At 36.9% G+C, this 25,129-nt stretch overlaps 1 protein-coding gene across 7 annotated transcripts; it reads left to right on the forward strand.

Annotated features, from left to right (window-relative positions):
- Window positions 1-19,196: 19,196 nt before the first annotated feature.
- LOC113299608 (transcription factor SRM1-like) lies at window positions 19,197-24,560 on the forward strand. Of its 7 annotated transcripts, none has more exons than XM_026548663.1 (4): window positions 19,197-19,437; window positions 20,934-21,046; window positions 21,393-21,881; window positions 23,545-24,560. In XM_026548663.1, the coding sequence occupies exons 3-4, from the start codon at window positions 21,490-21,492 to the stop codon at window positions 24,011-24,013; spliced, it is 861 nt and encodes a 286-aa protein (XP_026404448.1). In that variant the 5' UTR covers window positions 19,197-19,437; window positions 20,934-21,046; window positions 21,393-21,489; the 3' UTR covers window positions 24,014-24,560. The 7 variants fall into 7 exon arrangements, with proteins under 7 accessions (XP_026404448.1, XP_026404451.1, XP_026404447.1 ...); XM_026548666.1 differs by having other exon boundaries at window positions 21,500-21,881; XM_026548662.1 differs by having other exon boundaries at window positions 20,934-21,881.
- Window positions 24,561-25,129: the final 569 nt, after the last annotated feature.

Raw genomic sequence — 25,129 nt, forward strand, 5'->3', positions numbered from 1 at the left:
GGGTCTTCATACCCTTGAAGAGACTTTGGTATCACCGCGGCTGCAACTTGTTGCATCATTGCTGTCATGTTACCCATTTGTTGACGAAGTTCTTCGACCTCGCTCACTTCATTTACTCTCCTAAGAAGCACATCTGAACCACGACTTGAAAATTGTTGTGAGTTCGCTGCCATGTTCTCAATCAACTCTCTAGCTTGTGCCACCGTTTTGTTCACTAGTGCACCACCACCCGCAGCGTCAAGAAGATTCCTATCACTTGTTTGGAGTCCTTCATAGAAGTATTGGATTATCATAGCGTCACTAAATTGGTGGTGAGGACAGCTTTCCACCAATCTCTTGTATCATTCCCAACATTCACATAAAGATTCTCCCACATTTTGCTTCATCCTGCAAATCTCCTTGTGAATTTGAGTAGCCTTTGATGCCGGAAAATATCGCTCTAAAAAGAGTTTCTTCAATCCATTCCATGTTGTGACACTTCCGTAGGGCAAGTAATACAACCAATCCTTAGCACTATCCGCCAAAGAGAATCGGAACACTTTCAACATTGCACCATCCGCATCAGTATCCGCTGGAAGCATGGCCGTGACAATGGTGTGGAAGTCCATAAGATGCTTGTTTGGGTCTTCATTCACCATGCCATAGAACTTTGGTAATTCTCTAAGCAACCCCGGCTTGATCTCGAAAGTAGAGTTTGTTTGAATACACCATTGTTGTGTATCCAACTTGTGAGAAGCCAAGTCCTTGAGTGTACGATTTGCATCACCCATTGCCTCTTCTTCTTCAACTAGTGGTTCTTCTACGAAAGGAACCTCTTCTTCTTCTTCTAGTTGTAACTCTTCTTCCACTTCTAACTCTTGTTCTTCCGTCGTGTCTTGACTTGGTTGGAGTGTTGTGCCTCTTCAAGTAGCTATCTCGCACCTTGGATAGTTCCAATCTTTAGAAGCCAGGGAATGGGTACCTGAAAAACAATTCTCACAAACAAGTAAAAAAAACGAAACAAGAAACAAAAAGCAAATATGAAAGCAGAAACGATGATAAGAAACTAAAAACTTAATAACTAGCCATATGCCTCCCCGGCAACGGCGCCAAAATTTGATCGCTGTCGTATGCGTCAAAAATAATTTCACTTTCCTAAAGTATATGATAAGAAAGAATTCGTTTCCACAGAGAGGCAATTGTAGTTATTATGTATTCAATTTCTTAAAGTAACCAATTAGGGGGATTTCTGATTTTTATGTAAGCAATAAAGTAAATCAAAAGCAAAGTAAATAGTAGATTGTAATCAATGAGAGAAAGATATTGGTCAAGGAGTTCATCTTCTATCCTAAACATGTGCTTGCATATACGATTAGAATTACAATTTAATCTATTTTATTATCAAAAGCCTAGAGAATCAAGAGAGCAAGATAATCTATTATTTCCCAAGTTCATCAACACACACATTAGAGCTGTGTATGTGAACTCTACCTAAAGAATAACCTAACGCCTTGCGCTAATTAAGTTCAATTCCCAGAAGCATTAAGTTTTGGAAATAGGCTAATCAATGCAATTGTCATACATTGCGCATGACAATTCGGACAAAGGTCAAACTCTACATATGATTACAAGAGTGTATCACTACAAACCGTAATCATATCATGCTCTTGTATTTAGGGTTATCGCTTGATGAAAAACCCTAAAATAGCTATGGAAAAGGATGCAAGTTCAATTAATTGGCCACTTAACTAACCAAATATCTAAGTCCTATCACAATACATCAATCATGTGATTATTAAAACAATAGAGATTTGAACGATAAACAAGAGAGAAAACTAATGCATTAATCAAGCACAAGTTGTAGATATAGGACTACATCCTTGACCAATAATGAATAAATTATCTACTCATAGCTATGGAGTTCATCATAATCAATAGTCAAATAAAGAAGATGAAAGCAAACCAAACCCTAGTAGCGTAAACAAAAGCGGCTCTCTACTTAGCTCCAAGAATAATACGTCCTCCTAAAAGTTGTAGAAGTCTTCCCTTTTACAGCTCCTCTTGTTCCAAAATTAGGTCCAAGTCTTCAAAGGCCCATACCAATATATCCACCAAGTCCATATGTGAAATACCCAAGTAGAAAATCTACTCAAAAAGTGTTGCCGGAAGTCCCAAAAGTTGGCCGGAAACCTACCAGAAATTGGTCGGGATCGGTAAGTAGCTCAGGTGACCGGCAAAGCCACCCGGTCACGGTCATTGTCAGTCAAGGCTCAGCTGAGTCAGGATGAGTCATCGAGTTAACTCAGTTGATTTGGTCCTTATTGCCAAGGCCTAAGCCATTTTGCACTGGCCAGCTTTTGTGTTGCACAATCATTGTGCATGACTGCCCTTTTGCTGCTCCATCTTATGCCAATTTCAGACCTAGCCATTGATTCTATTTCTCCTCAGTTGCGACACAACAAAGTCTTGTTCAACTGCAGCATAACCTCTTCAGTAGCCACCAAATCCTTGTCTTTGTCACCAACTCAGCCGCATCTTCAAACACAGCTCCATCCACCATCTCTTGCAATTCAATCACACCACTGCGACTATGTCTCCTCGAACATTACTTCCTCATAATTCCTGTAACATCAACTACAGCTGCAAACTGCAGCCAAACCCAACAGTAGCTAATTAAGACGAAACCCATTCATAATCTCCTCCTAGACAATCAATTTCCGTATACTTTCTTCACAAACCACACATCACCAACACAACTATATCTCCACCTGAAGCAGCTCATAAACAGCAATACGAGTTCCTGCGATTTATCTCAAGCACAAACATTAGACTCGAGCCAATAGTCTTCATTCCATTTCAACTTGCAGCTTCAAACATCACCATTAGCTTCAAAAGAACTTGCACTCTCAGCTTAGTGGCAGCTGCCATAATTAGTCTTGCCTGCAACTGAGCACAAACAGCTCCAAGTTCAATCCTCACCGCAAAGCATACATCCCATCTCAGCTCAGGGCAACAGTACCACCGTAAGATCAATCTCCTGCAGTTCATGAACCCCATCTCCAATTCCTCAATGGCAACAACTAACACCAATAATGCAGTCACTGAACTGCGACCACAGACCACCTGAAATATACCAATTCTTGACCAAGACACCATCTCTGCATCATTCAGCTCAAACCAGCTTAAGCTTCAATACCAACACCAATGGCCATACACCACCAGTCCATCACATCCACAGAGCCAATACCTTATGTTTCATTCTACAGCAGCATCTCAATCTCGAATCAATGATAACAACTAACCCATCTTCATATTTCGAGCAACAAAACTCAATTTCAACCAACCAACAGCAGACTCCTCCAATCATACTCTCCCTTCAGCAATTCATGGCCACCAGCAAAAACCCATATCACTTCTTTCCTCAATTCCCTTTTACAGATTCACCAGAGCCTAGAAAGCTTCATCTGGAATCAATTAACTAAAACTCATTTTAAGCTCATCCTTAATCAACTCCTACCGCTCAGATCCAATCTCCATCAAACCCTAAATCAAACAACCATTCTAAAAACTGAACCATACCCATCTTCCTCAAATCAACACCAGATTCAGAACTCATTTTCGATTCTTCCATTTCAGATCTCCCACAAAATCTTGAGCAACACCTTCCTCTGATTCAGTTTTCACTCACCGGAGCATAATCTTTGAATTATTCTTCACCAATTTCTCAGTGATTCTCAGTATCAGATCCTAACTCTTCTTCCTTATTAAGTTGACCAACATATAATATCTCCATCTTCTCCGAATTCTAATGATGCCGCCTCTCACTCTTTGTGCCGCCTCTATTGGTTTCAGGAGAGATGGGAAAGAAAGAAAATAATGATTATCCTATAGATTCCAGTGTTGTTGTAGGAAGTGAATATGGATATAGCCATCCAGGGAAAGTAGATAAGGGATACCCAGGATAATTCTAGGCACCCATAAATAAGATAAAGGCCAACCAAATGGTAGCCTTTTTGCAACTTGTATTGATGATGTCGATTGTCCCGTATCCTCCACGTGCTCCTGATAATACTTGCTTGCAATGAAATGACGCTTTTGATCTTCTTCGAATTCTTCCACTAACAACAGCCGCCTCTTACGTCTCAAACCCACTTCTTCTCTTTAATTTCTTTTCATCACTAAAACAGTCGTGCTTTTCAGACAGATATTTGCATCACTAAAGCCGACATGCTTTTCAGATAGAAATTAAGAAATAAAAGCAAGTAATGAGAAATAGTTAGTCTCCAACCGCAGTTGCACATGAGATGAGACTTTTGCGTTGTTTCTTCTTCTTTTGTTCCAAATGACTCCAAAGTACCTAAATACTCAAAAACAATCATAAGATACATAATTTACAATAAAACTTAGCAAAGAAAGCATAAACAATAGATAAATATCAAGGTGTTTTAGACACCTATCAAAGGACCGGCTACATGGGGTCATGGGTCGACCATGTAGCGCCCAGATGCTCAAGTGAGCAAATACCAAGGTCTCTTGAAGACTTGTTGATGAAAGGATGATTAAATGCTGGTTTAATCATTTATTATTAAATAATGCTCGTCTGAGCCTTAGGTGATAAAACCTAATTAATTGTGAAGATATGAGGGACCGACCAAGGGGTCATGAAACCGGCCCTGGGTGGTCACGGGATCAACTGACAATCGTTTCATGGAATTCCAAGTTGTTTGGAAGAGTTTGAACCTAATATGAACAAATTAGGTTAAAATGATGAAAATACATGGGACCGGCCTCTTGCAAGCCAAAGAGCCAACCTTGGTCGGTCAAGGTAGTATGCTCGCATCACCAAAGTGTTCGTTCCTCATTCCCGAGAATTTTGATATTTTCTGATGTGCGTTTGAGCAATCATTTGGAAAAATATGAAGAAAACAGAGATTTTTGCTGGAACTGAGGAAACTTCATGGGATGAAGGAAAATAATAATAAAATGAAGGAATCATGAAGTATGGGACCGACTATGGCCAAGGCATGGCCGGCCGGCCAATAAGCCCGTCCCATAGCATTTTTCCTAATTTTATTATATTTTTCATGATTTTATGAGAATACCATGAAATCAAGGAGTTTCCTTGAAGTGAAGGAGTTTCCATGAGATGAGGGAAACAAATAATAATAAAATAAGGGTGTGGGACCGGCTTGGGCATGGTCGGCCGGCTAGGGCCCGGTCTCGTGAGTTTTCCCTAATTTTATGTATTATTTCCATGATTTGAAGGAATTTTCATAATTTGAAGGAAACATCATGAAATCAAGGAATTCCATGGGATCAAGGAAACATAAAAATAATAATAATAAAAATAAGGGGCGTGTGGGACCAACTAGGGCATGACCGGCCGGCTGGGGCCCAGTCCCACGAGTTTCCCTAATTTTTATTATTTTTCATGGTTTGAAGGAAATACCATGAAATTAAGGAGTTTTCATGAGATTAGGAAAATAATAATAAAATAATGAGGAATCATGAGGTGTGGGACCGTCCAGGATCAAGGTATAGCCGGTTGTCTAGTAAACACGGTCCCATGATATTTTTCCCAATTCTATATTATTTCCTTGATGCGAAGGAAACACCATGAAACTGAGGAATTTCCTTAAAACGAAGGATATTTGTTCAAGTGAAAGGATTTTCATAAGATCAAGGAGAATAACAAAAATATGATAAAATATAAAATTGGGCATGGGACTGATCACGGCACGACCGGCCGGCCGGAGGGCCCAGTCCCCAGCGCCTTGGTTAATATTTTATTATTTATTATTTTCTTTCCTATTTTGCATAGGTTCATCGTCTCGTCGTATTTTGAAATACTCATTCGTGTGTTCAGGTGCTCATTATTGTTGAATATACTTGCACCATTTTGCTCGGGGCTTATTCGACAGTGCTCAAATGCCTGTGTGTTGAATATTTATTACTAACCCATGGAGTTCTGATGAGAAGAACCATAAATTGAAGTAACGAAATATTATGAAAACATTGAATATTTTCCAGGGATTCAGTTAACGAATCTAATGATTTAAGAATAATTAATTGATGGCTCTATACTAGTACGATCGTCTGGGAGCATTAATTATTCAGGAATTGAGTGATATGAGCTTGTTGAAGCGTCATATATCTTTTATATAGTCAGGGAAAACATTGTTACATCCTGAAGACATTATTGCTCTATACTAGCAGGCAAGCTGTCTAGGAGCCGTTTAATCTTGCAATTCTATATAAAAGTGATCACTGAAATTGCTCAGTATTCATGAGATATACCTTTGCCTCAGTTGAGAGACTACACATCTACATATACTGTGAGAGACAATATTTTCAGTCACAGATTCTCGTGGCGTGAGCTTTCACGCTTTATATAAGAGACATGAGCCTCAATACTCGTCTGATTGCTGAATCAGGAGCATACACAGTTATGGGTTTACGACTTTAGCCCATGTCGAAAATCCACCATCTACAGTGATCATATAGAGTTTGGTTAAATCCGAACCTATTATCAAGTAATCACACTTTGTTGTATTGTCTCGATCTCGTATCCATAGACGATCACACAAAGTGTGAATACCAATTAGTTGTATTGTCTTAACTTAGTCCATAGACAATCACTTTCGACAAGAGGACTTATAGGTGGAAAAGTTTAAGATTGTGGTATATTTGGGTACCCTCGTCTTTTCATCAAGAATAAAGATGAACTTGGTTAAAGCGAAAGCTTACCAACACATATTTCGAGAAATATGTAAGCGAGTTAAACTCAGCTCGAAATATCAAATGTGTATAATATAAAGTCTATATAGCTATACGACTTTTGTCTCAATAGGAGGTAGAATAGAATAGACTTCTGAGTGATATATGAGTTCAAGTCTCCACATACATTTTGTTTATGAAGTTCCACAAACTACCCTTAGTAGTTCTTCGTCTTCAATCGATGAACGCCGAGAAGTCTAAAGCTCAACTACACATTCGATCCTAATCTGAGACATAACTATAAGTAGACTAGAAATCAAGACTTATAGTTTTGGCAACTTAACTTGACAAACAAGCTTGAGATAGCAATGCTTGCGAGTTCGACCGAGCAGTGCTCTAACATAAGTATTTCACACACCAGAGATGTGTAGAGGTTAAGAAAAGCAACGAAAAACTCGAGACTTCATGTGAAGGAAAAAATATATTTTTGGAAGGAATTAACCTAGAAACTTGAGGCTGTTAGGTAAAAAATAGGTTTATGGAACTCATAAAAGAGTTATTGAGGGTTGGGGGAGCCAACAGAGGGATCTAGTACGAAGAATATGAATTGCATAGAAGTTAGTTGTTGTTGTCGGAGAAGGAGAAAAGAAACCGTCAACATTTCTTTCAACTTTGTAACAATTTTGCAACAATCATTTATGTTAGGCTTTTCTCTGTAACACTGGGTTCTGTAACAGTGGATTCTGTAACAATTATATCTGTTACAGATTCATTGTAATATTATTTTTCTTCAATAAAACACCTATTGAGCCATGAGTTATTAATTTTGAGCGTGTTTTTGACATGAGGAGCTAAACCCCCAACACAGGGACGACGGAGGAAGCCATATTTCATGCCTGTGGTAATTATATTTAATTCTTTTATGGCTTCTTGCATTAATTATTAATTTTTTTCAATGACTTTTCTTAATTGATTGTGATTTCTTTTGATGATTTATGCTTGGTCAAAGTACTTTTGATGCGTCATGCTTGTGATTTATAGATCTTTTTAAAAATCTATCTTGGCAAAGAACTAGAGTCAATATTTATTATTATTTGAGCTATAATTGTTTGGAATAAATATATGAATTGCATGAATGAGTTATATGGTAGAATCTTGGGTCTCAGTACCTCTCGATATTGTGACAATCTTGTGTATATATTTTTTAGAATTAGAATTTAAGTCTAGAATCGAGTCTACACAAGTCCGAGCAAACGAAAATTTACTTACCACTTTAATTAGAATTTAAGTCTAGAATCGAGTCTACACAAGTCTAGAATTGAGTACAGTTGTGTTTATTTGAGTTTTGAGTCCCTCGAATTACTCATTTATATTATTATTTTCATTCTCAATCTTTTAGCTTCTAGTTTTACAGGCATAAGTTGAAAAGGAGGGTATACCATGTGTACCGTCAACTTTTTCGTACGGAAACATGTATGAACAAAACCTAATACAATAACAAGTAGGTCAAAGCAAAGACTCTTGAATAAAATTGTATATAGAGTTTTTCTATTTTATATTCCACAGTCAATATGTTTAGACAATAAGTCCGTGAACCAGATTGTGTGGAAGAATTCTTGAACGATCTCAAATCAATATCCTATTATCAACATGGAATGCAATTGATACAGGTGTATCTTTCCTCTTTTAGGAACTTAGTAATCCTAAGTTAAATTGAGGGTAAAATTATAGTTTATGAAGAAATATTGATTTCAGGCATTATTCCTAGATAAAGAAATAAATTCATATAAGGTTTGGTAAACCAAACCTCAAACCTCTGAATGGAATCCAATTGATATAGGTGTATCTTTTCTCTTTGGGGAATTTAGTAACCTAAGTTATATTGAGGGTAAAGCTATAGTTTAGGGAGGAACATTGATTTTAGGCATTATTCCTAGATAAGACAATAGACTCCTATAAGGTTTGGGAAACCAAAAAAAATAAGACAATATTTCTAAGGAAATATTTCTTAAAATGGAAATAGGTTCCTAAAAGATTTGGGAAACAAAATCAAGGCTATGAATAGGGATGTTTAACTCATAAATAAACACATCTAAAGAGTGAGGTTTGTGAGACAGAAATTTGTGATACAATACTAGATTATTATAAAAGCAAGCTTAGCTGAAATAGTTTAAAGTTACTTACCTATAGAGATTGTGATTGTAACAAAGAGAGAATTTTAATAGTTTCTTGTTACAAGTGTAGAGAAGATATTTTCTTCGAATTTTATTCCTAGTGTTTTCATATTTTCTAGTTTTTATCTGTTATTATTTTGAATTCCGCCTCTGTAATAGTAGTCACCAAGGTACAACAATCATACGTATCAAGTTGGTCTCAGAGTATGTTCGTTTTATTTTGGGGAAGAGTTATGTGGTTTATGGTCTTCACTAGATCTCTCTACAAACAACCTTGTGAGTTACGCAAAATTTGAATACGTTAGAAGACCCATGGTATGTCTAAAGTTGGATAAGGAACTATCAGATGGGAAAGGTAAAAAGTTGAAGAAATTGAGATATGGATCGGTTCGTATTGTTGATCAGATTTGTAACAATGCCATTCGTCTTGATTTACTACCTTATCTACGAATTTTCTTGGTATTTAATGCTGAACAATTGAAGTTGTTTGATCCACTATCACAAGATGGAGATGACAAGATGATCTTTCCACGTGTAGAAGACTTGTGGTTTGGTTGATATGACCAGTTAAGTATGATTGCATTACGGAATAAAGAGTAACTAAGATAAGACAATGAGAGAATGATACTTTTCCAATTGGACGTCAATGTCAAGTTTCCGTAAATGCGAGATGGTTTATTAGGGAGAAGGGAACTCTCGAGTTCTCAGATCTCCACTACTAACCTTCACGGGACTTCAACTTCTTAAAGGGAGGGCATGATACATGTGTATCTTTCCTGTTTTGGGAACTTATCAATCCTCAAGTAATGTCGAGGATAGATTTGTACTTTAGGAAAGAAGACTGATTTTTAGGCAGTATTCCTAGACAAGGAGTATTCCTAAATAAGGAAAAAATACTCAGACAAGCAATTATTCCTAGACTAGATAAGGAAATAGATTCCTAAGAGGTTTGTAAAATCAAATCAAAGTATGGAAATATTCCTAAATAAGGAAATACATTCCTTGAACGTTTGGGAAACCAAACCAAAGCTACAAATAGATATGTTTAACTTATAGATAAGGACATCTATATAGTGTGGTTTTGTGAGACAGGCACACCTAGAGATGGAGGTTTGTGACAAAATTTACCTAGAGAGAAGTTTGTGAGACAATTACTAGATTATTGTAAAAGAAAGCTTAGCAAAACAGTTAAAGTTTATTTAATATTTAGAGAGATTGTGAGCGTAACAAAGAGAGAATTGTAATAATTTTCTTGTTTTTAATCTATAAAAGATTTTTTCTTCGCATTACGTTCTTGTGTGAGTTCTATTTTCTAGTTTTCTTTTATTATCATCTGAATTCCACCTCTATAATAATATCTATTAAGGTATAGAGATCATACATATCAGTAGTTGAGTCTGAATCGGGCGTACGAGGAAATTAGGTTCAGTCACGGTCGGTTACGTCTCTTGTATCTCACAAGACCCAACGCAACACGATTCCCCTAGCTAATTGACGTCCTTTACAAGATTAGGAGTTGCTTCAACATAACTGAAGACTTTTGTGACTATAATGCCTCAAACTGAAAACCTATTTGATTTCCTTTCGAAAGATATTCAATCAAGGTAAGGAAATATATATGCTTATGAGGAATCTTCACTGCTCGGTCGAACTTGCAAGTTTTGTTATCTCAAGATTGTTGCTTGCTCTGATACCAATTGAAAAAGTGGAGGTCTAACAACCACACCCAATATTTCGTTCAGCAATCTGAATAGACAAACTCCAATATACTTTCAAGAGAATCAACTAGACAGTCAGACTCAATCTAGAGAAAAGTATATCAAAGAGTTTATATCTCAATTTCTCAATTCAATCTGCAATCAGCAAATAGGAATTTGCGAGCCCGATTGAATAAGAGAAATAACTTGAACGGTACCAAAGACCAATGTTCAAGTGTCAATCAATTTATATCAACAACCAAATGTTGGATTATCTAATTGATTGATCTTAACACACAACCTGTGATATTTCTATTATATAACAAAATATAATGCGGAAAAGAAATAACACAGACACCAGAATTTTGTTAACGAGGAAAACCACAAATGCAGAAAAACCCTGGGATCTAGTCCAGCTTTGAACACCACACTGTATTAAGTCGCTACAGACACTAACCTACTACCAATGAACTTCATACTGAATGTAGTTGAGCCCTAATCAATCTCACACTGATCAAGGTACAATTGCGCTCCTTACGTCCAGCGGGATTCTACGCACTTGATTCCCTTAGATGATCTCACCCACAACCAAGAGTTGTTACGACCCAAAGTCTAAGGCTTGATAAACAAATCTGTCTCACATAGAGAAGTCTATTGGAATAGATAAATCGGTCTCCGACAGAAATACCTACGAGTTTTGTTCTGTTTTTTGATAACCTAAGGTGCACAGAAACCAATTGATAAACCAGACTTATATTCCCGAAGAACAAACTAGTATTATCAATCACCTCACAATAATGTTAATCGTATGGTAGCGAAACAAGATATTGTGGAATCACAAACGATGAGACGAAGATGTTTGCGACTACTTTTAATCTTACCTATCGGAGATAAAATCTCAAGCAAAGATAATACTCAATCACGATAGTAGAAGTAATATCAGAACACACAACTACAAAGAAAATAATTGGGTCTGGCTTCACAATCCCAATGAAGTATTCAAGTCATTAACCTACAGGGTTTCGTGAAAAACCTAAGGTTAAAGGAGATTGAAATTGATTGATCCAACCTTTGGTTGTTGATTGAAATTGATTGATCCTTGAACATTGGTCTTTGGTACCGTTCAAGTTACTTTTCTTATATTCAATCAGGCTCGCAAATTCCTATTTGTTGATTGCAGATTGAATTGAGAAAGAGAGATACAAAACTCTTTGATATACTTTTCTCTAGATTGAGTCTGACTGTCTAGTTGATTCTCTTGAAAGTATATTGGAGTTTGTCTATTCGGATTGCCAAACGAAATATTGGGTGTGGTTGTTATACCCCCGCTTTTTCAATAGACTTTCCATGTGATAGATGAGTTTTAGTCTCCATGTACCTTTTGTTGATGAAGTTCCACAAGCTCTCCTTAGTAGTTCCTCATCTTCAATAGATGAACGTCGTGAAGTCTAATGCTCAACTACACAATCTATCCTAGTCCGAGACATCACTATAAGTAAACTAGAAATCAAGACTTATAGTTTTTATCACTAACATTGACAAACAAGCTTGAGATAGCAACGCTTGCGAGTTCGACCGAGCAGTGCTCTAACAAAGGTAAGGAAATATATATGCGTATGAGGAATATTCACTGCTCGGTTGAACTTGCAAGTTTTGTTATCTCAAGCTTGTTGCCAATGTTGTTAGATGCACACAACTATATTTTAATTTCTAGTCTACTTAAGCCAGTCTCAGACAACGATTAAAGTTTTGGTAGTTGAGCATCTGATATCACTGAATAACCCTCGAAGATTGAAGACTGAAAATCAAACGAAGCCATTTGGATAACTTCATCAACAAAGAGGTATATGAAGACTAAACCATTCTTTTTACTCATAAATATTATCATTCTATCTATATGAGACTATGTCGAATGACTTCTAATAGATTTAATATTGCAAATGAGAATTTCGAGTTTGTCTTGTTAAACATCTCGAAATATGATACAAGTAATGAATGTTCATAGGTCCTTAGCAATCTTAGTTCGAAACAATTTATTGTTGAAAGACTATTGTTGATGGTGGTTTTTAGTTCAAGGCTAAAATTGTGAAACCCTGTATTTAATGCACCTTTATTCTGCAAAGAAACCGAGCCATTTAAAAGTGATGAGTGCCCAGGCCTCTTTACTTACATATGTATTGAGCAATTCAATATATCTATATATAAAATTATCCATAATGGTGCGTGTAGCAACAATCCCAAATATTCTGTAAATTTTATTTTCCACATGCATTACTCACTAATGCATGGCCTGTCGAGTATTTCTTTTATGCCATGTTTCCCAGCCGAACTCTTGATGTTGACATGACATGACAATTAATGTTCGCTCGCAGCTGAGTAGCATGAAATTCTCGAAGTGTCAGGATTAAGATATGCATGGAAGTACTCAAGTAGAGGCACGCAAAGTTATGTTTCCCTCTGAAACATAATTATTAACCAGGAATTGATTGATTTTGTGTCAGCTCACAAAATCCAATCTTTCTAACCTAAATTTATTAATTTACAAAAATTAGCTCTTTTACGGGCTGCACAATATCTCGAACCCCATTGGTCGAAACTAAACCTAGGCAAGCTAGGAAATTGATCTGCCATGGACTAGTAGGAGAAAAATCCTACCAAAAGTAGAAAACAAAGAGAAACTTCGGCAAATAAAGGTAGCAACAAAAGGAGGCGCGGCAGCATTACTTGGCCGGCCAGTTTGCCTTAACAGGCGCTGCCCGTGGCCGACCGGCCACGCCCCATATTACTGCCTGCTGGCCCCTCTTTCTCATCAACCAATCATATCGTTTTAAATGCGCAACACCCGCTTTTGATTAAAAGTGAAAGTTGGCTAGTCGCACACTTAATTCCTTAAGGAATTGAACATAGGCTGCCCATGTCGGTCTCAAAATGATCACGACCATGCGTTTTCACCAGCCAATTAGACGAGCTTGGCCTTCTCCCAGTGCAGCCAGACAAGCTCCATGATATTCACCGGCGGGCCCACTGCTATTCCAACCAATCGGAATTCTTATAGCACGCCGGCAACAACCCTAACCGCAAGCCAAAAGTAGGCTAGCCGCGTGGATGAAAAAGGTTTCAAAGGAATTAAGACCGCATATGGAAGTCTTAAATCAATCGTGGTCGTCCAACTTCACCGGCTAAATTGACCGGACTAGATTTAATTCTAATCAACGGGCAAGGTACGGATATGCTCACCAGCGACCTGGCTATAGCCCTGGCCGATCAAATCGCTCCCATCCAGCAACTAACACCTAAAACCGTAAGCTCAAAACAAGTTGTCCACACGGCCATAACAGCCTCATTAAGGCCAGCGACAACACATTATTGTCACAAAACGATCTCGGTCGTCCAACTTCGCTAACCGAATTGACCGGACTAAATCTAATCTTAGACGACCAATAGGATGTCGCCATGATCACCAACCGTCCCTTTTCCATGAGTACCGATCAGCCAAGCCGCGGCATAACCGTACGGCTCCTGAACAGCTATGAGGGTCTTAAATGAATTCAACGGCAGCCAACAACTGTCGCAAATCATCTCAGCCACTCAATTTGGCTGGCCAATTCAACCGGTCTAGATCTAACTTGGGCCGACCAATAAGATGTCAAAATGGCTACCAGCCATCACTCTCCTATAAAGACTGACCAGCTCACCTTTGGCGCGCACGATTAGCTCCTGGCAGCTTCCTGAAAATGGCCGGTCATGCTCCTTTTAAGACATTAAGCTCCGCGACTAATTTAAACAAGCTTTATTCAACGATGCTTTATGAACATCAATTCTTTTGAGATTCTTGCTTAAAAGCGATGCTTTATATGCATCGATTACAAACGATGTTTTATAAATATTGAATTCACAAATAATTTAATTATTTGACCTAAGAAGCATTACATGCTATTTCTTGCTGTAAGTCTCATGGCTTGACCTGTAACATATGACCGCCCGCCGCCTAGCTTGCGCGTGATTGATCAAAATAACTAGGTCTTGCAAGCAAGACCCACTCAACAACTTGCTACATATTTTCACGAAAATACTCGAGACATCAAACGTGTCACAAACTGGGGGATGTTCATCAGGGTATTGGTCTGGCGGTTTACAGTGTGCGGCGTGCAACACGCCCATTATGAGAAAGTGTCAGGAAAGGCATACAGTTAGTGGCAGCAGAGAAGTAGTGGGTGTAAACCGACCCGTCTTCCCTCATAGTAAGACGTGGTTTTTAACATTTTTACATGATTCCCACTTCTCCATCACTCAACTACTTCCACTTCCTTTGAGATCAGGGGGCTTTCAACTATGACTTTTATAAATAGGTTTTCAACCTATTTCAACAAACAACGGTTCATTAACACAAGTATCCAGAAAACACAAAAGAACTTATAGCTTACATTCTGCAAGCAAGTTCCACATTCTGATACAAGTCATAAAACAACCACACCTTCAGAGTTAATCATTCTGATCTCAACACCTTCTTCGCTTCCCTCCCTAAGATCAACCATTCTCCTTCATTTTGTGACCGAAGCAAGACTGGAACGACCATTTCTTGGTTTAGGCCAAAATTGTACAGATTGATCTCTCGAATCTAAAGTACTCATGTGCAGTACATTTGTTTAGGGTTTAGATTCGTTTCTCGGCGGTACACCCAAACTTACCATTTCCAGTAGAATCAGTTTTTACCCCAAAACAACTATGTTTGTGGATCATTTTTAAATTGCACAAGCAATGATATTTATATCTATGGTGATTGGGAATGTTTCAAGCATCAAAAAGAAAGTTTACAAAACTACTGAAATCTGTACTCAGGGTAGGTACGCATACCCAGTAAGCGTACCATGGTGTTTTGAATACGTGACTAGGAGGAGGTACACATAGCCAATACGCTTACCTCAAGGTCCTAAGTTCGTGAATAGCCTTAAAGTACGCATACGCGTACCTTTGCATCTGAATTCACGAATTGGTTCATTGGTATGCTTACCCTTTCACATACCTACCCAGTATAAATTAAGAAGATGTTCATGAACTATATTCACAGATACCTTTACTATTGATACAATTCTCGTGAACATCTTTAAGACATCTTTGATTCCTAAAACACCTTGTGTATGTGCATCGTGATCAAAGTTTTGAATATTTAAATAAATACAATATTTCTTATTAGTTCTTGAGGAATATTTTTCATGAACTATCATTACACGTAGTTCTGGTACTCTAGACCATCGTATATGAAAAGACGGGGGTACCAAAATACACCACCACTTTTTTCTTAGGCAATATGTATGGACAAACTCAATACAATTCTGAGAGCTAAACTAAATCAAGGAATAGTATCTAGAGTTATATATCTCTCTTTCTTGCAATTAAAACGTTTACAGATACAAATACGTGAACCTAATCACAAAGAGATTACTTAAACGGTACCGAAGACCAATTGTCCAAGAATCAATCTAGTCGTATCCAATAAACTAGGTCGGATGTATCTACTAAGATTGATCAACGTACAACCTGTGATATTTCAATTACATAGATAAACAATATAATGCGGAAAAAGAAATACCACAGACACCAGAAGTTTTGTTAACAAGGAAATCGCAAATGCACAAAAACCCCGGGACCTAGTCCAGATTGAACACCACACTGTATTAAGCCGCTACAGACACTAGACTACTACCAATTAACTTCGGACTGGAATCTAGTTGAGACCCAGACGGTATCATACCGATTAAGGTACAGTTGCGCTCCTTACGTCTGTTGAACCATGTCCAATTCTACGCACTTGATTTCCTAAGTTGATGTCACACCAACTAAGAGTTGTTTCAACTCAATTTAAAACTTTAAACCAAATCTACCTTCCACAGATTAAGCCTATATAATTAATTTCTTGATTACGATCGAAACAGATGATCAAAATCAAACATATGTTCAAGTTGATGGCAATCGATAACAATTTGGCGAAAGTCTATCTATCCTCAAAATACATACTTATGCAACCCGAAGTGCAGCCTAGATTATTATTCACCTCACAAGTATAAAACTTGTGGAATCAAAAAAGTTTGAGATGAATAGAATTTTGATGATTTTTATCTATCTTGATCGATGGAGCAAGCTTTACAAACAATCAAGATCAAGATACCCGAGCTATCAAGGAAAGATAACTGGACCTGGATTCATGAATCCTTATGTAGTCTTCATAGTCGCTAAAACCTAAAAGGATTTCTAGAGAGGACGACTCTAATTACAACTAAGACACACCAAAAAGTAGTGTGGGGGATTCAAAGATTGTTTGAGGTTCCCCTTTTATAGACATTCAAACCATAGGTTTCTTTAGATTTACGCTAAGATAGCTTTGGAACCAAGCAAACATTGTTCATACTGAACTCCGTCTTCTACAGCTCTTTGATTATTTCCATTACTTTAATTAGTTCAAAAAGTATTACTAATTAGCTCGGATAGAGTTCATTAGTTTTTTATGAATACTGTAAGCAACAAATAAGTTCTTTGTAAATGTCAAAGAACATAGTTGTAAGATTATTTTGTTTATCTCATATGCAAATGGACAGTAGTCCCACTAATGAAAATATCTCAACTACTGCAGCTGAGAAGCAAATATCTACGAAGGTATGTAGGAGTTTTTCTTCTCTCTTTAGTTCAGATAGGCATGTAGGACAATGGTCCCACCAATGGAACTATTATAACTGTCAACTACTTCTCATTTAAGTATAACATTTGCTTGTTCAGAAATCGGGAGGGTTGCTTCTATTGAGGAGCTTATTATTAACTCGGATAAGGTTCATTGTATTTTGTAATTAATAGTTTTACTTTTACCATAACTATAGAGCTTTCCGCCAGAACCAAGGCACTGGTTTCAGTCTTTCTTTTATGTCCATAAAATAGAGAACTCGAGGTAATACCTACCCATCTCCTACAAACACTTGCAATTTTGACATTGTAACTAATGTAAAAGATCTACATATATGATTGGTATGGAAGCTAAGATACTGTGTATTTGAGGAGGAAGAAAAGATGGCAGGAATTGAGAGAGGAAGCATCATAGCTAGTGTGCTGATTGAGACTCTTCCTGATGCCTTTCAAATAAATGAAATCCTCTATGAATTACGTGTTCACTCAGTTGGGTCGAATTGTGGTATATGGGATTATATTTTCAGTTACATGAAGAAATTTCAGAGTCACTCAGATCGTTTACTTCCTGATAGAGTTCAGGTTGGCATGGCTCAGCACTTCATGAGAAGTTACTATGACCTTCTCATATGGACATGTGATAGCCTTGGTGTTCATGCCATGGGCGGCAGGGTGAGTCAGAAACTCCTCTTTGCACCCTGCATGGCTATTAAAGATATGCTCAAAAGCAATATGATATGTAAATTTGATTGCGATCCAACATAAGCGTGGAGGCAAGGCATTTCGCATAAACTAATTATGTGAACACCCAGAATCTTAAGGTACACAATAGTTTGAGTTATTAATGTTAGAAATTCGTTCTTCTATCACTCATTCTATCAATTGATAAAGCTAATATTGTGTTTCGTGATAATCATGATGTTGACGGTAAAATAGGTTGAGTCCTCTATCCAATGAAAGACAACTACAACTGAATTACTAGAAGGTTTCATCACTTCATTATAGTTTTCAAATATGTGGTTAAAATTAATTGATTGCTCCTGCAAGTGTAGTGCTCTACATATGCTACTATATGCTTCACAACTTCAGAAATGAGGTAATGATTTAGAGATTTACCTTAGAAGGTCTGTTTATTCTGAATCTCAAATCGATTTTTCTGCTTTACAGTACTCCTAATTTGAAATTTGTCTTATTTCGGGTGGAGATATGTTGAATCACCTAAATTTTACTAGGATTAAAGAGAGATCTAAAATTAATTTTGGAACCCTGTTTTTGTAGTAGATTGTGATCTCAAATTGATTTGAACGTAAACACACTTTTTTTTTCTTGTAGAAATCAAACTGAGTTTTAGGTATTTTGAAATTCCAACGAGTTAATGTCGAGAAAATCGACCAAATAGATATGATGGGTTTGTATAAGGAGAACGAGATTTGAATTTGAAAAGTCGAGATGTGAGGAAAGGGACATAGTTGGTATTATGATTTTTGTTGAAGATAAATATGAAAAAATATAAAAAATTACTCTCTCTTACTCCCTCCGTCCAAGTTATATGGTGGAAACATTGGTTGTCCATCTATATAGATAACTCTTTCCAAATATGCCCTTTTATGATAATAACATTACACTAAATGTTTTAGTTTTCATCAAAACCAAAGGTAAAATAAAAAATAAAATGGATATTTATAAGACTGATATAATTTTCTTAATTTAAAAGATTTGGTTTTTTGCGGTATAATTCGAAGGGACGGAATATTTACTTTGAGTTGGGTCATCTGTTCAGGGACGGAGGAAATATGCGAAAGAATTTGGGATCGTCTGAGACTCTGAACTGACTCATAAATCGTCAGAGTTGCACGAGTTAACTCACATTGAATAGAAAAATCAGTCCAGATATTTATTAGAGTCCAGGTTTAGAAAATTCATAAATGAAGATGAGTATGTACCCAAAATGAAAAGCTGTAAAGCCTATAATGGCCTGATACTCCAAAATCCAAAGAAACCAACTCATTAAATACTATTAAGAGGTGTGTTCTTAGAAGAAAAAAAAAGGGTCTTTTAAACTTTGTAGAAGTTAGTTAGTACTAGTTGTGGTTGTGATTATACTTGACTTGAACCCTGAACCCACCACCACCCCACTTGTTTCAATGATTTCATCATCACTTTCAGAGAAGCCATAACTCAAAACAAAAAACACACAGGTACTAAAACAACATTCAAACTATGATTTTTAATTTTTTTCTTTTGAATTAATTTGTTTACTGCAACTGCAAATCATTATCTCATTCATCATCCATCTTCTGAGTCCTGACTGACGAATCCTTCCCTACTACTACCCACCCACTTGACAAAAGCAATTTTGGGTCTCACTCTAGTTTTCTCTTTCTGCTTTTGTTTTGCATCTTCTTTCTTTGTTGGGTCACAGATATTAATGGTGTTTGGCAGATTCTTTGCAAGTAGTTACTAAAAATGGGACCAACCTTCTGAGTACTGACTCTTATTACTCGTGTGGATCCTTCAATTTAATCCATCAATGTCATGCAAAATTTCTAGACTTGCCCTTTTGTTAAAAAAAAATTCATCAGATTTTTCATGTTTTTAGGTTATTCATTTTCAATAAATTTCATTTCTTTTTTTTTTCTGGGTTAATAATTTCTGACACTAATTCTGGCCTTTGTTTTTGGTACTGAAAAGAAGAAACAAGTTTTTTTCGGGGGATTCATGGATTTTGGGGAATTATTGAGATAAGTGGTCCACTTAAATTATAGAACCATCACTGGCACTACAGCTATTGAGGAAAAAAAATGGTTGTGTAGAAAATGTTTCCTTCTTAGTTTTTTTTTTCACTGTTTCAATCCACTTTCTTCTTTGGATTTTAATGAAATCTAACTTCTTATTTGTAAGTTTGTGTGTTACTATTCTGTTCACAGCTTTTCTTTTTTTTTTTTCCTTTTCACTACTCATTGAAGAATCAATCTTTTCTATTGCTGTGAAAAAAAAGGGGCAAGGAATCTGGAAAATAAATTGGGTTGTCAATATCATGGTTAAAAAACTTGGGGAAAAGTATATTGTAGCCATAATTTGTTTGTTTGTTGTAGAAAAGGATTGGTTATTTGTTTATTATCATGTTTGAAACCCTAAAGTATAATGACTTTTTAAGTTTTTACTGATTAGATTGAGAACCAAACTAGAGTGGCATGATGAGGATAGATTTGATTGTTATCTACTTTTAGGTGAAGAAATGGGGTTTAGGGTTTTCATGATTTCGAATAGTAAAAAGTGAGGGTTTTGATGATTTAGAATAGTAAATGGTGTTGGTTTTTAAACTTGATTGGTAAAAGTTAAAAAATAAAGGATTGTTGTGATTCTTGTGAAATGATTGTTATTTCTATGGGTATGTGTTGTTGGAATGGTGTTTACTTACCAAGTGGGGTTGTAGAGTGAACCAGGTGTTTGTAAAGTGAGAACCCACCATTTATAACCATTTAGAACAACAACTGGTGCTTTAGTTCTGTGGTCTATTTCAACATCTTATAGTCCAAAAAAGAAACCCCAAATTCTCATTTCTTCATGTCGTAGTCGCCGTCATTATCAAATTTCTATATCTATCTTGTTTCAAACCGCCATTAATTACATCTACTGTAATCAGGTATATCTCATGATCTAATTTAGTATTCTTTGCCTTTTGCATCAATAGGAGGTTGGGCATTTAAATGGTAGTACAATTCAACTCTTCATCTTTGGTCATCATCTTGTTGAGTTTTGTATCTTCACGGAGGTGGTGACGGTGGTGGCGGTGGCAGTTTATGGGTATGCAGATTTTCTTTTGGCACTTCTTGGGTTTGTTTGCTTCTATGTGGTTTACCTTCTCTCAGGTCTGACACTTCTGTGCACCCACTCTTATTGCATCCCCAAAAATTGAAAAGAAATTGATTGATACTTGGACCCTTTTGTGTATAAAATAATTCCAATCTACCAATTAACCAGTAGGTATTGATTTCATATCACAGAAAATAATTGAGATCCAATTTCCAAGAGCTCTTCTAGAAAAATATCTGTTTTTATGTCTGATGCCATCTATCTAGGAGGTAGAAAAGGGAGAAAATTTTGATTAATTTCCTTTTGAATGTAATTCATTCATGGTTTCAAATATCAGGGCTGCTGTTGCGTTGAGGTAGAATAGGGTAGATCTGGAAGCTGTTATTTCTCTTGTTGATGAAACTTTTTGAAGCCAATATAAACGGAGTCTAGATATGACTGCAGATGAGAACATGAATAGTTGCTCTGAATGGACTAGAGAGGAGGATAAGGCATTTGAGAAAGCTATAATTTCAAATCCTGAGGATTCAATCGATCGCTGGGAAAAAATTGCTGAAGCGTTACCTGGAAGAACCGCAGAAGAGATTAAGAATCATTATGAACTCTTAGTCGAAGATGTTAACAATATTGAGGCTGGACTTGTCACTTTGCCCAACTATATTTCAGCTTCAGAGGGTTCAACTGAACATGCAAGTGAAGGTGGGACAAGTAAAAAAGGTGGAATTCATCTTGCGCATTTTCAGAGTGAGTCAAACCATGGAAGCAAGTCATCAAGAGCTGATCAAGAACGCCGTAAGGGAATTGCATGGACAGAGGATGAACACAGGTAAACTGATATATACTTATACTTCTCTTTTTGTTTTGTTTTCTGGACCATGAATATACAGTTACAGAAATATCATGCAATTGTTTATATTGATGTATTGCTTTTGGTAGTGGTTCGGTACTTTTGCATTAGTCTTCTGATTAGTGGGGTTGTTATATGCATCTCATTTAAATAACATATCATAGAAAGTGGTTTACTTCTATTGGATATCTTACAGCCAAATTGCTTGTTATAGAATCTTAAGTTTGTTCCGGGGTGTCTCCCTTTCCATCAACTTCAACTGCATGAGTTGCAAAAAGCTTCTTCATCCTGCATTTTTTCTTGTTTGTTTGTGAACCCTTGCTGACCCCATATCCTGCTAAACCTTACCCTTGCTGACCCCATATCCTGAAAAACATTTTGCTAAATCAAAAGAGGAATTGACCTATGAATACCTTTATTTAAGTAATGAAAACAGCTTAAAAGAAACATGAGCTTGCATTTGTCCATTGCCTATTTCAGCAAAAAGAATAAATTAAGAGTCGAGACTGAGTACATGTAAAAATCCCTTGATGATGGGATAGAAGTACTTGAGGGAAAGGTCATGTACTGTTAGATGGTGACATTGTCGCTAGTCATAATAGCGCCTTTAAAATGGGATTTAATGAGTGGTATTACTAATAACTGTTCGATTTATTTTTCTATCCGAGTAAAACTTAACGAATGTTAACAAGGAGTTTCTCAGTGGCGGCTTGTAATGAGATAAAAGTGCCTTCATGTGCTGGGAATTTGGAAGAGATTATTCAGCACGTCTCTCCTGAAGATAGTTGTCACAAATTGGTGCTCTCTTGGTTTGGTCGTAATGTGATTCATTTCCCTTTGAGCCAACAGCACTATACAATGTTTAGCACTTAGTTCTTCCTAGTGAAAAGAGAAATAGAGTTAGTAATTCCCTAGACATTGAGGCCATAATAATTAAATAACGGAAAGTTTCTAACACAATTGTGACCAAGCTAGGGCATAGACTTTTATCCTCGTCACTGAAGTAATATGCTATGAGTCTTATTAGAAACAGCATACTGATAGAAACGGTTTGGCTTTACAAGATCACAATATGCAAAGAGAAAAAACCTAAGCTGACAAAACTTGGTTCATCCCGACTAGGATAGGAAGTATAGGAATGCTCTTCTTTCTTTCTTTTATACCTTTCTCTTCTTTCTTTAGAACTAACAAAAACCTGTTTCTTTTAACTTAAATGTGCTCCGGTACCCATGTTGATATGTGATAAAGTGTCAATTATAGATAATATTGGTACTTTTAATGCGACAGATTGCTTCTTTGTTGCTTAATTCCATGACTCGTATCAGCTTGGTTACTTGCCTTCATTATCTTTCTGATTTCTTTATAGGGAAGTAGAAACATGTGAATACTTTTTTGTTGTTTAATTCCGTGACTCGTGTCAGCTTGGTTACTTGCCTTCTTTATCTTTCTGATTTCTTTATAGGGATGTAGAAACATGTGTGTTAAATTTGGTAAGATACCTTACATATTAAGATGTTCTATATAATCACGTCAAAACTAAAAATGTATTTATTTCTTTATGTCACCATGTAAGCGGCATAGTGTAGTTTCTTATGTTACGAAGTCATATTTAGTATCTCGGTTTTGGTTCTTGATGAAACAGGTTATTTCTTCTTGGATTGGACAAATACGGGAAAGGCGATTGGCGAAGTATATCCAGAAACTTTGTTGTGTCAAGAACGCCTACACAAGTGGCTAGCCATGCACAGAAATATTTTATTCGCTTGAACTCTATGAACAAGGATAGAAGAAGATCTAGCATCCATGACATCACCAGCGTGGGAAGCGGAGATGTATCATCACCCCAAGGACCAATCACAGGCCAAACAAATGGGGCCACACCTGGAGGTGGATCTTCCAGCAAATCTACCAAACCACAAGCTCAGCCTTCGTCTGGTGCTCCTGCAGTCGGGGTCTACGGTGCTCCTACCATAGGCCAGCCAGTTGGAGGACCTCTGATTCCAGCAGTTGGTACTCCAGTTAATCTTTCTGCACCACCACACATGGCATATGGGATTCGAGCACCAGTTCCAAGCATGCCGCCAATGACATATCCGATGCCTCACAGGTAGATTTGTGTCTTTCGACACTGCAATAGAATGTACAGAGAAAGTATGAAGAGAGTAGATTTTCTCATGTTGGGTATCCTTTTTACTAGTTTAATCGAAATAACATTAGGCAATGAGGTGGAAAGTTCTGGTAAATCTTATTAAATGCCCACTCTTGAGAATTTCAGTAGTATCTGAGCATCGAGTTATGTTATGATCAAATATTAAGTCATAGGAGAAAGAATTAGAAGATTTGTGTATAGTGGAAAAGGTAAACACTGTGAATCAGAAAGTTTCAGTGTCGGAGTTAAATTGGTGTTAGGGAAGGACTTAATAGTAGATTCCTTTTCATATGTTCATCCTCCATGACTAGGCAGGGTTTTAGCTTTTAGGTGGAATGGAAAACAGGATATTTGAGAACGTATAGATGTAAAGAAGAAAATCCAGGTAGCATTTTGGGGCGCATATTGTGCTGAACATTTTTTGCAGACGCTTTAGTTTCTTTCTCGGTTAATTTGAAGAACAATGGATGTCATGAGTAATGGTTACATTATATATTTGATTCTCGAAAGAATGGTATTGGCAACCTTGAGCATTTTATGTTCAAGCTTTCAGACTGACCATATCACTTCGATGTCTGTAGATGCATATTTTATCAGTTTCTAGAAGTTCTGTGGTCTCCTTCAATTTAAGTTGCCCATGCCTCATAATCACATTAGTTTATGGTTCTAACTGCTAGTTTGGAAGCCTTTTGAGAATTCAATCTTGTTTATATGCCTAGATCGTTATAACTTGTGAACCTCTTTATGCTGGCATGACGATCGTTAAACAAAAGAAAATTTTCTGCAACCTTGCTGTTAGGCTTCAAGTTAGCGCAGTAAACGAAACCAAAAGACAGTAACAATATATGGGGGTAGTTGGTCTCGTTGTCTTTCACTTCACTGTCTTCACTGAAAGAGATAACTGGAGCTCGAGAAGCTTTTCTGTTTTCTTAACCTTGTAGGCAATATTTAAGCAAGACTACTGCCAAGTTCTGATCATTTAAACGTTAAGCACAGCACAAACTTGCAGTAGTTCTGATCATTTACACGTTAAACACACAGCACAAACTAGTATGAACGTGGTGAAAGAATCGACAAG

This window comes from Papaver somniferum, chromosome 7 (genome assembly GCF_003573695.1).
Source record: "Papaver somniferum cultivar HN1 chromosome 7, ASM357369v1, whole genome shotgun sequence".
Classification (NCBI taxonomy): domain Eukaryota; kingdom Viridiplantae; phylum Streptophyta; class Magnoliopsida; order Ranunculales; family Papaveraceae; genus Papaver; species Papaver somniferum.